Consider the following 14,485-nt stretch of genomic DNA (forward strand, 5'->3'; position numbering starts at 1 on the left):
CACATGTCTGTTTGGCATTTATCATCTGAAGTTTACACATTTAACACCCACTCTGACAATAATTCACCTCAGCACACATAACTCACAGTGTATTAGTTTATATATTGAAATCCTTCTCCATTTAAACCCCTTTCTCCACAGAGTTTGGAGGAAGGTGGTTTTTATCCCTTGCCTCAGGCGTATCAAGTGGTGGTGCTTGGCTTGAGCAGGGAGTAGCTGCGGCCGGGTCTGGTGTTCAGAGCCTGTGTCGTGGCAAAGGGTTCTGCACTAAATTGGGTGACCCTATGAAAAGGACAAATAGGCCAGAAAAAAAACTATCCACGCCCCTTGAAATCAAAGCCGTGTGATATGAGAAAGGGGCAGAACTTATTGCTACCAACAATCACATATATAGCAAAGGTAGATGAGATATTGTAAAAAGCCTTTAATGCACTAAAAAAGATCACTAATCCAAAGAATGGAATTATCTATACACTGTGTAGTATTGCATTAAAACCACAATAAAAAAACATTCAAAAAGTAAACTTCAGGTGTATTTACACTGTAGTGTTACATTCAAACCACAAAAAAACAATACTATACAAACACCAAACGTGTTTCGACCTACAGGTCTTCCTCAGTGGTGAAATATAATAAAAATATAGAATATAATATACATGAACATCGGCTGCTAGAAACTATTTTTAAATTGCCATCGCCACTTAGTATTTCTATCTTTTGCCTTTCAGAGTGTAAGTTAGGCTTCTATGTTCTAGCTATTGCGAAAGTTTTAGAATATAGCCTCATAGCCCAACCATTAGGGTGATCTTTTGATGGAAAGAGACTTCTTTTTTACCTGTGGCGAGGCTAGCACTGGTTGTAGTGATATTCCAACCTGTCGTTCTGGTTGCTGGCTAGAAGCTGCAGGTGCTGCATGCTCACAAATGACACTTGCTGAAATGCCCTTTTCTATGCAACTGTTAAAGAAACAGGAGCCCGGTCCTCCTTTCTCTATGGTCACCCTAATAAAGTATGTGGGGCTCTATGTGGGGCTGCCCTTGAAGCTGCTCCGGAAGCTGGAGATAGTGCAGCTGTTATCTGGAGTGGCCCTTTCCCAACATGTAACTCCTCTGCTGAAGGAACTGCACTGGCTGCCTATTCGCTACCGGGCCAGGTTGAAGGTTCTTGTACTTGTGTACAAAGCCCTAAACAACTTGGGACCAGGACACCTGAGAGAGCGCCTTCTCCCCTACCAACCTGCCTGGTCACTGGGGGGCACGCTCCTCGTGGTCCCATATAGACCTACTCTCTGATTGGAGTCCACCAGGGGAAGAGCCTTCACTGTGGTGGCCCCATCCTATGGAATTCCCTGCCTCTAGAGCAGCGGTTCTCAACCTGTGGGTCGGGACCCCTTTGGGGGTCGAACGACCCTTTCACAGGGGTCGCCTAAGACCATCGGAAAACACATTTTTCCGATGGTCTTAGGAACCGAGACATTTCATTTATTTGTAATTAGAAATAAATATTTCACAATATATAATTACATATTGTTTTTGTGATCACTATGCTTTAATTATGTTCAATTTGTAACAATGAAAATACATCCTCCATATCAGATATTTACATTACGATTCATAACAGTAGCAAAATTACAGTTATGAAGTAGCAACGAAAATAATTTTATGGTTGGGGGTCATCACAACATGAGGAACTGTATTAAAGGGTCACGGCATTAGGAAGGTTGAGAACCACTGCTCTAGAGGCCAAGCGGGCACCAACTTCATATTCTTTCCAGCACGTGCTGAAAATGTCATTCTTCCAGGAAGCCTTCCCTTAATGACCAGCTGTGGTTTTATTGAACTTTTGCTCCTTTTAAATTTTTTGTTCCAATTGTTTTTATTCTTTTATTGGATTTGTCCACCGCTCTGACATTCTTGAATAGGGAATGGTATACAAATATTGTAAATAAATAAATAAAATAATAAATGTGAGTGGCAACCGTTGTGACCCATGTCCTCAGTCAGAGCTTCTCTCAACTTATATTACCAGCATGTAGGCGCCCCTCAATTACCTCTTTAACTACACACAATTATATTCCTCCCAAAACCAGAAGCCCTCTAAGGGTAAGATAAATTCTTCACCTTCAATATAGGTCATAGAGAATTTTTATTTCCAGAAATCACTCTCTGACAAGATTTGTCTTTTGCTTTGCTTTTTACTATAGAAAGATCACATAACAATACTTCATACAAGGCTTATACAAGCAAAGAATCAAACACATGATACATTCAACATCATCTTAAGTCAAGGCTTCTCAAGCAATAACAATTTTTCGTTTCAGCCTTACTACACTATTTTACCTGTAACTTGTTGGGGACAGCTGATCCAACAGGATTGTTACAGATTCAAACTCTTCTATATATACCTTTAGGAAGTTATAATATACGTTTAGCCTGTTTTACTGCATTCATTGATGTTTCCACTAAGATGCATTTCTATTCTTTAAAATCACTTATGACTAAATAATATCATCTCTTCTCTAGATAAATTACTATTACAACATACATAAAAACATTCCAAGATCCCTGCCCTGACACATTACAGGCATGGTCATGAAACAAAGTTTCTCTGACTTCAACCTCTTGTGAATGTGTTCTCAAAATATTTATTTATTTATTTATTTATTACATTTTTATACCGCCCAATAGCCGAAGCTCTCTAGGTAGTTCACAAAAATTAAAACCATAATAAAAACAACCAACAGGTTAAAAGCACAAATACGAAATACAGTATAAAAAGCACTGAATATATCTCCATGAGGTGAGGACGGTATCTTTTTATTACCGTGTCAAACGGAATTCATGGTTTTATTTAGAGCTGTGAGCAAATGGCCTCTCAAAATTCTCCAACCTATTTGTAGCCAGAGAATCTGGAGGACTATTGCACTGAATTTATCCAAGGGAAGGAGAAAGTCCGTGTCATTTTCTTGATGCTGTTCCCAGCGCAAATGGGAACAGCATCAACTGTGTTGGCAGGCTGCCCCCAATTTTATTTTCACCACAATGCAGGTGTGAACAGCCCCAGGGAGCAGCTGGAGCTAGCATGGAGACAAAAACTCTCCTCCAATTTGCTGAATTTTTTGTCAAGTGTCTGGCCAAAATCTTTGTAGTTAAGTTGTTAAGTGATATTTTCCAGTCAAATAGTTTTATTATGTGACCTACAAACAGGCATTGCTTCAAGCTACAGACAGAATCTTCATGTAGCATCCTGTGACCCTGCTGATACACCCTGATCTCTCAGCAACTTTCGATACCATCAACAAAGGTATCTTTCTGGAGCAACTGATGTTGTTGGGAGTAGTACACTGCAGTGGTTCCAGTTCAACTTCAGGGGTTGGCTCCAGAAGGTGATGCTTGGGGAATATTGCTCTGCCCCATGGATTCTCCATCATGGGGCTCCTCAGGGTTGATTTTGCTGTTTAACATCTACGTGTAAACGTTCCCATCTTGGAACCCTCAAAGATAAGCCCAAGAGAGCAAATTGAGTTGCATTGGCCTTAGGAATTTCATGTTGCAACCCAAATTTCTCCAAAAGAAATTTAATTTCCTATATTTACAGCAAAGGCAAAGTGGAGCATGGATCTTCTTATATTAAGTTGCCAGACTTCTGCTTGTGTTCCCTTCTAAAAACTGTATGGGTTCGTTGAAGTGTATTAAGCTGTCTAATGCTGTTGCAGCTATTTCCAAAGTATCTAAATTTATATGATTCCATCCCCCATGAGTACTTTGGTGATTCTTAAGCCATCTCCTATCATTGAAGCTTCTTTGACACATTCATATGGTTTCTCTAAGCTCCTTGATATTTAGTAAGATTTCCACTTCCACTGAAGCTCACTCAAACTTTCATACATTCATATGGCTTCTCCCGTGTGGGTTCTTTGATGTTTAACAAGACTTCCACCACCACTGAATTTCTTTCCACATTCCATGCATTCATATGGCTTCTCACCTCTGTGGGTTCTTTGATGTCTGGCATGACTTCCAGCTTGAGTGAATGTCTTTCCACATCCCATGCATTCATATGGCTTCGCCCCAGTGTGGGTCCTTCCATGTTTAGTAAGACTTCCAATTACACTGAATTTCTTTCCACATTCCATGCATTCATATGACTTCTTCCCTGTGTGGGTTCTTTGATGTTTAGCAAGACTTACACTTACACTGAATGTCTTTCCACATTCCATGCATTCATACGGCTTCTTCCCTGTGTGGGTTCTTTGATGTTTAGCAAGACTTACACTTACATTGCATGTCTTTCCACATTCCATGCATTCATATGGCTTCTTCTCCTTGTGGGTTCTTAGATGTTTAGCAAGACTTCCACCATCACTGAATTTCTTTCCACATTCCATGTATTCATATGGCTTCTCCCCTGTGTGGGTTCTTTGATGTCTGGCATGACTTCCAGCTTGAGTGAATGTCTTATATGGCTTCTCCCCTGTGGGTTATTTTATGCTGAATAAGATTACCACCATTACTGAATGTCTTTCCACATTCCATGCATTCATATGCCTTCTCCCCTGTGTGGATTCTTCCATATCTAGTAAGACTTCTGTTAAAACTGAAGTTCTTTCTGCATTCCATGCATTTATATGGCTTCTCCTCAGTGTGGATCCTTTCATGTTCAGTAAGACTTCCAGCTCGAGTGAATTGTCTTCCCACATTCCTTGTATTCGTATGGCTTCAGCCTAGTGTGGGTTCTTTGATGTCGACTTACACTTACACTGAACGACTTCCCACATTCCATACATTTATATGATTTCTCACCTGTGTTGGTGCTTTGATGTTTAGCAAGACTTCCGCTTTCACGGAACATCTTTCAACAATCCGTTTATATGGCTTCTCCCCTGTGTGGACTCTTCGAGGTTTCATACAAATTCTATTGAGACTGAAGCTCTTTTTACATTCCATGCATTCATACAGCTTCTCTCTGATGTGGGTTCTTTGGTTATTAATAAGATTTCCACTTGCATCAAAGGTCTTTCCACAGTCTATGCATTCCAATGGTTTGTCTGCTCTGTGGAATCTTCAATGTGTATTCATTTTTATTAATCTTTTATTTATTTGGTGGATTACAAACAGATTAATAATAAAACATTAAAATCTTATTTTTTAAATATTTGCCAAAATCTGGAACCTGAGAATTTTTTTCCTTTCCTTTTTATGGGTTTCCCTTTAAGCTTTTTTGATACCCTTTGATTTTGAAATGTCTCTTTTCTCATTTCATACTGTGTTGTTTCTGATGCTATGATTATTATTATTATTATTATTTATTTATATAGCACCATCAATGTACATGGTGCTGTACAGAGTAAAACAGTAAATAGCAAGACCCTGCCGCATAGGCTTACAATCTAATAGATGGGGCCCTTTTATTCTCATGGTCCTCTCAATCCCCTGCATTGGAATAAAGAGAAAATAAAAAGCTTTTTAGGACTTTAATATAGAAAATAGATGATCTCATCTAGGATCAAGCCCAATTTCCTGCTATTTGTATTTCAATATCTTCAGGATTCTCCCTTTTCCACTCCATACATCTTGCTAAAAGCTACGTTTCTCATAGATTGCCTTTCATGAAAAATTCTTCACAGCCCTAGAGTTCAAATCAACTCTGTCTGAACAGGTGGCTAGTCAATGACTGAGTTCATACAACACGAACCCATACGATAGTGTATGGGTTGAGTATAGTGGTGTAAAATTTCCAGAAAAACTGAAATCATGGAAAGAACCCAGTTATTTTCCGTTTTTCCCAGGAAAAAAATGAAATTTTGGGGGGAAATACAATATTAGCACTTTTTACAGATTGGAAGTCATTTTGTTACTTTAGGAATATAAAATGAAGTTATTTACAAGTTGATTTGGCATAAAATTATCACATTTGATATATTAAAAGTACAGTGTATTCAAACAATTATTACAAATTGAATTTACTTTTTCAAATTACTTTTTTTTTTAAGGAACACCTGAACTGTAAGGAACCTCTTTGGTTTTGCCAGTTTATGAGGATCAGGCAAAAAATTTTTTTAAAGAAACAGAAGAAACCATCAACATTAGCAACAAAGAAAATTATGTCTCCATTAGTCCTCCACAGTGTCAAGCAGACATGAACCACCCATTCCCACAGTAAATTTTTAGAAATTATTTGGAGAAGTAAATATATGAACACCTGGTCTTAAACATTTTATTCATCATGGTAAAATAAAACATTCCATAATCCATTTTTCGTCATGCTTTTCAATTTTTTGGGAAAAACACACAAAAGAGGCTTTGGGGGGAAAGGGGGAATCCCCCCCCCCCAGGCCTTTGCATCTCTAGTTGAGTGTGGGTTTGTGTTGAACCCTGAGTTATTTTTGAAATGTGAGCTATTGTGTTTTCTGAACCCAGCCATGCTAATAAACCATGGATTGTTAGCCATGAACAACCCATGGTTCATAATCCATCAACAAACCATGGGCTCTCAAGATGGTTTATTTGAAACAATAGCTACACTGTGGACAATGCCCTAGGAACAGACTATACGATATACAATTCAAGGATAATCCATATTTAACCCATGCTCAACCACTGAGTGTAGTTTAGCATTGTGATTGGATATATTCTCATGGAGACGGAGGGAGTCAAGGACTACAAAGGCAGTAGAGGCAGTATGTCTAAGTAAACCACTTACTGGGGAACATGGGTCTGTAACATTTTTTCACCAGTATATATCTTAGCAATTTCTCTCAGTCTTGCTGCGCAGCCCCTAAGACACACACACACACACACACAGAGACCCACCCCACACACAATGACAACATAAAAGAGTGGGTGAAATCAGGACCCTGATCCAAAGAGGGGGAGCCCCCTCCCCCCACTACGCACGACCCCCACTCAAAGCGGCCACGTGTCCTAAAACCTGGCACCAAAAACAGCGAAGGGGAACAGGAGCTCAAACCCCCCCCAAAGCCTGATGCCCAAGGAAGGGACGCTCCGGCAGAGCCTGCCTGGTGCGGATCACGGAACCGCAGGAGAGGAACAAACCCCTCCATTGCGGGTAGACATAAAACACATAAGAAAAGTCACTCTAGTCCCCGCCAAAAGCTTTCTTAATGTCAGCTTCAGAAACTCCCAAATGGGGCTCCTATTGGGACTCACCCATTTCGCTGCCAAGAAACGAGGCAGCCGAGAAGTTACTTTTAAGTTCCACCCGGAGGCTCGAGGCTTCCACACGTTCATCCGCCTGATCTCTGCTCTAAACCTCATAGAATCGTAGTGCTGGAAGGGGCCCATAAGGCCATCGAGTCCAACCCCCTGCTCGCTCCACCGATGGAGCCGCCTCCTTGCATCGGGCGCGCCTGCAATGCCTCTCCAACCAGCTTCTTTCAGAATCTCCATTAAAAGAGTTCTGCTGCCTAGAGGGACAGGAAATGGTGAGAGTGGGGAAGACCATTTCCGGTCTCTCTAGGCAGCAGGTCGCTCTTCATTTAACCCTTGCAGGACCAGCTGGCTGAAACTGCTCCCTACCTCTCTACAAGCTTTTAAGCCGCCTTCCTTGCGCCTTAATGAAGATTCTGTTGGTCCCTCCCAAGTGGCGGATTTTCTTCTCCGCAGAATGAACTCGTTCAGCCTTCCTCTGACTTGGGGATGCTGGGAATTGTAGTCCAAGGCTTTTAGGGAAGGCTGAAATAGGAGGAACCTGGGAAGGAATTTCTTGGTTGAGCTGGCAGTGACTGACGCAAAATGAGGTCTTGGTTGTGGGGGTCTGGGTAAAACAAAGATCCATGAAATCAAAAAGGTATCCTCGTGATTTCATGTGATTTTTAAAGAGTACACCTACAAAACCACCATCCAATCCTATAGCACATCTGCCTCCACCGAACCACAAAAATCAGCCCCCAGTCTCCAGGTTCACCTTAACCTGCCACTTGCAGCTGCAGTAGGATGTGGTTTTCTATAGGAAGCTGGTGGTTGGCCGATTCTGAGAATCGAGGAGCTGGCGGTCGGCCGATTCTGAGAATCGAGGAGCTGGCGGTCGGCCGATTCTGAGAATCGAGGAGCTGGCGGTCGGCCGATTCTGAGAATCGAGGAGCTGGCGGTCGGCCGATTCTGAGAATCGAGGAGCTGGCGGTCGGCCGTTTCTGAGAATCGAGGAGCTGGCGGTCGGCCGATTCTGAGAATCGAGGAGCTGGCGGTCGGCCGATTCTGAGAATCGAGGAGCTGGCGGTCGGCCGTTTCTGAGAATCGAGGAGCTGGCGGTCGGCCGTTTCTGAGAATCGAGGAGCTGGCGGTCGGCCGTTTCTGAGAATCAACCGTTAGCTTGTCTGCCCAGCAACACGTACCAGCGCAGCAAGCAACCTGCAAATGCTTACAACTTAGAAAGTATCTGGCACCACGCCAAAAGGCAGCTTCTCATACAAATGCATTGCTAAGCTATGGAAATGTACCATGACATGTGTGTTATAACAGCTGTGACGTACTATGCATGTATAAAAAGTCCAAGTGACCAGTGCTCAGGGCTACTCCCATCTTTGTACGTGTGTAAACTGTTAAGGGGCTGCTACAGCCCAGACACAATTATGAATATGCAAGCCCCAACTGGGGATTGTCATGTTGTTCAAACCCAGGCAGGTTATTTCAGTGTTATGCAAGCTAATTAAACCACAATTGTAGGGGGACCATATGAAAAGGAGGACAGGGCTCCTGTATCTTTAACAGTTGTATTGAAAAGATACATGTATGAAGGCCCATGCACCACAGCACAGAGAACAGCTCCAATAGTGCCCCAAAATAGTGTCCGTGACAATGTAGGAACAAAGCCAGACTACAGAACACATGGTCTTGGAGGTCTATATACTAATGCCCAGAGCATGGGAAACAAACAGAACGAACTTGAACTTTTATTACATGAAGGCAAATACGACCTGATAGGTATAACTGAAACTTGGTGGGATGACTCCCATGACTGGAATACAGCAATTGAAGGATATAACTTCTTCAAAAAGAACAGAAGAAATAGAAAGGGAGGCGGAGTTGCACTATATGTTAAAAATACCTATCCCTGCACAGAAATACAGGCGGATCAGACTGGGAGCCCCATCAAGAGCGTCTGGATTAAAATAAATGGGGCAAGGAATAAAAAGAACATGATAATCGGAGTCTACTATCGACCACACAATCGAGGAGAAGACGAGGACAAAACTTTTGAGAAACAAATTGCCAGTGTTTCAAGGAAGTGTGATGTAGTAGTGATGGGGGACTTCAATTACCTTGATATCTGTTGGGAGACAAATACTGACAAAAGTGGCCCTTCCAAGAAATTCCTAACATGTGTGGGTGATAACTTTCTCCTACAGAAAGTGGAGGAAGGAACTAGAGGATCAGCAATCCTTGACTTGATATTGACCAATAGGGATGACTTAGTGGATAAAGTGGCAGTTACGGGAACTCTGGGGGAAAGTGACCACGTCATACTTGAATTCTTGATTATGAAGGAGACAAAAGTTGAGTTTAGCCATACACGTACTCTGGATTTTAGGAAAGCTGATTTTAATAAACTCAGAACTATGATAAGTAAGGTCCCGTGGCAAGTGAGCCTAATGAGAAAAGATGTGCAGGATGGGTGGGAGTATTTTAAAAAGGAAATTTTAAGGGCACAGTTACAAACAATTCCAACAAGGAGAAAAGATAGAAGACAACAGAGGAAACCAATGTGGCTCCACAAAAAGCTTAGAGATGACCTGAAAACAAAAAGGGATACATATAGGAAGTGGAAGGAAGGCCAGGCTACAAAAGAAGAGTACAGACAGGTGTTACAGAAGTGCCGAAATGGCGTCAGGAAGGCTAAAGCTGAGAATGAGCTGAGATTAGCAGAGGATGCTAAAAGCAATAAAAAGGCTTTCTTCAGATACGTGAGTAGTAAAAGACAGAGGAAAGAAATGGTGGTTCAACTGCTTAATGAGCATGGCAAATTGATAACAGATGACAAAGAAAAGGCTGAAGTGCTCAATTCCTACTTTGCCTCAGTCTTCTCCCAAAAGTGGGTCTATGACCCCCCCTGGAAAAAGTGAATCAGAAGCTGAGGGGGCAGAATTGCAGTTTGAGATTGATAAACAAATGGTCAAAGAACACCTAATTTCCTTGAATGAGTTCAAATCCCCAGGGCCCGATGAACTGCATCCTAGAGTAATGAAGGAGCTAGCGGAAGAACTCTCAGAACTGGGCATGTTTAGCCTGGAGAAGAGAAGATTAAGGGGAGACATGATAGCACTCTTCAAATACTTAAAAGGTTGCCACACAGGGGAGGGCCAGGATCTCTTCTCGATCCTCCCAGAGTGCAGGACACAGAATAACGGGCTCAAGTTAAAGGAAGCCAGATACCAGCTGGACATCAGGAAAAACTTTCTGACTGTTAGAGCAGTATGACAATGGAACCATTTACCTAGGGAGGTTGTGGGCTCTCCCACACTAGAGGCCTTCAAGAGGCAGCTGAACAACCATCTGTCAGGGATGCTTTAGGGTGGATTCCTGCATTGAGCAGGGGGTTGGACTCGATGGCCTTGTAGGCCCCTTCCAACTCTGCTATTCTATGATTCTATGGAAGGCTGAGTCAACCTGAGCTGGTTGCCTGAAAACAGCTTCCGCTGGGATCGAACTCAGGCCATGGGGAGAGTTTCAGCTGCAGAAAGTGCTGCTTTACCGCTCTGCGCCACACGAGGCTCTTATATGACTAGCGGCAGGTCAAATTTCAAAAGAGGCCTGCATATGGCTGCATAAATTCAATTTTTGGTTAAAAATTCCCACCATCTCTTTACCATACACTTGCCTTGAATAGTCTATAATATTAACAATGGTGTAGCGGAATAAAAGGTTAATTCATTTCTTTACTAGCAAATGAGGTAAGTAACAAAGCCATGGGGCTGAATGGCTTTGGCCCAAGAATCAAAACAGCTGAATGGTTCATCTTTTAATTAATCTGTAGAATGGATCACAAAAATCTTTTTCCTTGCCAAATGAACAGAGTTTTTTTTAAAAAATGCTGCAGTCCATGAATCCAGAATGCCCCATTGTCCAAACACTAGAACATCACTCTTTGCTGTGTCTTTTGTCTGGGTTAAATATGATGCCAAGGCCCAGTGCTCTGCTCAGTGTAATCTTGGGATTCTATGAAGACAGTGATCCTTCCAGAACGTTCCACCGACACAGTCAGTGATTTTATCTTCTGGGGTTATTCTGATGTCTGACAAAGCACATGAGCCATCGGAAGTGTTTTCCGCACTCAATGCATTTAAATAGTTGCTTCACTGTATGAACTCACCTAGATTATATTGCAAAAGCTCTTACTGCAACCAGAACTTTGACAGGGTTTACCGGTTTATAGCGTTATACTGCGATGTAGCAAAGGCCTATTTGATGGGAACAGATTTTAGTATCTCAGCAGCGTTTCGATCATTTCTTCCCAACAGGGCTCTTTGAAGTGGAGTCAGTCAATGTTTCCATCAGAAGTTCTTTACAGATGAACAGAATTTAAACTGTTGGCCTGGCATGGCTTCTTTGATGTGAAGTAAGCTGCACAGTTCTCCTGAAGCACTTTCCACACTCCAGGCATTTAAAAGAATCCACTAAGTGGATTCTATGATGTGAAGTAAGGTGTTGGCCAGAACTGAACCTTTTTCCACACTCCATGCATTTAAATGGCTTATCTCCAGTGTGAGTTTTTTGGTGGGAAGTAAGGTGATGACTCCGACGGAAGCTCTTTCCGCACTCCAGGCATCTAAACGATTTCTCTCCAGTGTGGATCTTTTGATGGGTAGTAAGGTGACCCTTCTGACTGAAGTTCTTCCCACATTCCGGGCATTTAAACGGTTTCTCTCCTGTGTGGCTTCTTTTGTGTACAGAAAGTTGCTCGGACCAACGGAAACTCTTCCCACACTCCAGGCATTTATACTGTTTCTCTTCAGCGTGTATTCTTTGATGGGAAGTAAGGTGACACTTCAGACTGAAGCTCTTCCCACACTCCAGGCATTCAAATGGTTTCTCCACTGTGTGAGTTCTTTTGTGTACAGTAAGGGATGAGCGTTGACTGAAGCTCTTCCCACATTCCAGACATTTAAATGGTTTCTCTCCTGTGTGGGTTCGACGATGTTTAGTCAGATCAGAACTCCAATAGAAGCTCTTTCCACATGCCAAGCATTTATAGGGTTTCTCTCCTGTGTGCATTCTTTGATGTGAAGTAAGTACATGACGCCGACTGAAGCTCTTCCCACAATCCAGGCATTTAAATGGCTTCTCCCCTGTGTGAGTTCTTTGATGAGAAGTAAGGTGGTGACTCCTTCGGAAGCTCTCTCCACACTCCAAGCATTGAAATGGCTTCTCCCCTGTATGAATCCTTTGATGGCAAGCCAGGTTGCCACTCTGACTGAATGCCTTTCCGCACTCCAGACACGTAAATGGTTTCTCCATTGAGTGAATTCTGCAATGCAAAGCAAGCTGTCTCCTTGAACTGAAGCAGTTTCCACATTCCAGACATTTAAAAGGTTTCTCCCCTGTGTGAATTCTGTGATGGGAGTTAAGGTGACTACGCGTACTGAATCTCTTCCCACACTCCAGGCATTTAAATGGTTTCTCCCCTGTGTGAATTCTGCGATGTACTGTAAGATCTCCACTCTGACGGAAGCATGCCCCACATTCCAGACATTTAAAAGGCTTCTCCCCTGTGTGAATTCTTTGATGGGAGTTAAGGATAACACGCATGCTGAAGCTCTTTCCACACTCGAGGCATTTAAAAGGTTTCTCCCCTGTGTGAGTTCTTAAGTGTAGCGTAAGTTGTCCACTCTGACTGAAGCTCTTTCCACACTCCAGGCATTTAAATGGTTTCTCCCCTGTGTGAATTCTGCGATGTACTGTAAGATCTCCACTCTGACGGAAGCATGCCCCACATTCCAGACATTTAAAAGGCTTCTCCCCTGTGTGAATTCTTTGATGGGAGTTAAGAATACCACTCATGCTGAAGCTCTTTCCACACTCGAGGCATTTAAAAGGTTTCTCCCCTGTGTGAGTTCTTAAGTGTAGCGTAAGTTGTCCACTCTGACTGAAGCTCTTTCCACACTCCAGACATTTATATGGTTTCTTCCCTGTGTGAATTCTTTGGTGTAAAGTAAGGCAATATCTCTGACTGAATCTCTTTCCACACTCCAAACATTTAAAGGGTTTCCCTCCTGTGCTCGTTTCCCAATAGTTAGCAAGTTCTGACTTATGAGCAAGCTTTTTTCCACTATCAGGTTTCTTGGTCCTTCCTGACATTTTTCCATGAGCTGGTATTTCATGGAAGTCACCTTCCAGACAAGCAATGGATTTATTCCTCTGCTTATTTCTAAGCTTGCCCTTCTGCTTCTTCATTCTATGCCGATTCCCGAAATTCTTTGCCACATCTGATACTTTTTCGCGTTCCCTTTCATTTGTTACCTCACACACATTCCCTGCATAATTAAAGAGAGAAAGAGAAAGAGAAAGTGAGTGCCAAGAAGAAACTGACTTTCAAGTCAAGGACCCAGTGGAATCAACTGCTGTGGAGAACTTCAGAACGGAAAAGGGATCTCTGACTGCACAGGCCCTCAAAGACTCGATGACCAGGCCGGTCCACTCATAAATTAGGCCCTAACCACTGACTTGATATTCACTGCCATTCAAAGGGAGAAAAGTGTTTAGCCAGGACAGTCATGGTGGGCTCCCAGAGCTGGTTGAGGCGCTCTTGGATACGGCGTTAGACAGCCCTAGACAGACTTTTGCACTGAGGGACATCATCGTCCACACGGAAATTGTCTTAACAGGACCAGCTCGGAACATGATGGTCACCATGTGGTTGTCTCAGTTTGTCATTAGCCCAACACATAGGGCAGGACAATTATTATTATTATTATTATTATTATTATTATTTATTTATTTATTTATTTATTTATATAGCACCATCAATGTACATGGTGCTGTACAGAGTAAAACAGTAAATAGCAAGACCCTGCCGCATAGGCTTACATTCTAATAAAATCATAATAAAACAATAAGGAGGGGAAGAGAATGCAAACAGGCACTGGGTAGGGTAAAACTAACAGTATAAAAATCAGATCAAAATCAAGTTTTAAAAGCTTTAGGAAAAAGAAAAGTTTTTAGCTGAGCTTTAAGAGCTGCGATTGAACTTGTAGTTCTCAAATGTTCTGGAAGAGCGTTCCAGGCGTAAGGGGCAGCGGAAGAAAATGGACGAAGCCGAGCAAGGGAAGTAGAGACCCTTGGGCAGGTGAGAAACATGGCATCAGAGGAGCGAAGAGCACAAGCTGGGCAATAGTGTGAGATGAGAGAGGAGAGATAGGAAGGAGCTAGACAGTGAAAAGCTTTGTAGGTCAACAGGAGAAGTTTATATTGGATTCTGAAGTGAACTGGAAGCCAATGAAGAGATTTCAGAAGTGGAGTAATGGTCAGAG

General features: G+C 42.4%; 1 protein-coding gene across 1 annotated transcript; it reads right to left on the reverse strand.

Moving 5' to 3' along the window:
- Positions 1-11,303: 11,303 nt before the first annotated feature.
- LOC134396939 (gastrula zinc finger protein XlCGF57.1-like) lies at positions 11,304-13,416 on the reverse strand. The gene has a single exon (XM_063123549.1). It carries the CDS (start codon positions 13,407-13,409, stop codon positions 11,538-11,540), a length of 1,872 nt encoding a protein of 623 aa, XP_062979619.1. The 5' UTR covers positions 13,410-13,416; the 3' UTR covers positions 11,304-11,537.
- Positions 13,417-14,485: the final 1,069 nt, after the last annotated feature.

Source organism: Elgaria multicarinata, chromosome 3 (assembly GCF_023053635.1).
Source record: "Elgaria multicarinata webbii isolate HBS135686 ecotype San Diego chromosome 3, rElgMul1.1.pri, whole genome shotgun sequence".
NCBI classification, from domain to species: Eukaryota; Metazoa; Chordata; class Lepidosauria; order Squamata; family Anguidae; genus Elgaria; species Elgaria multicarinata.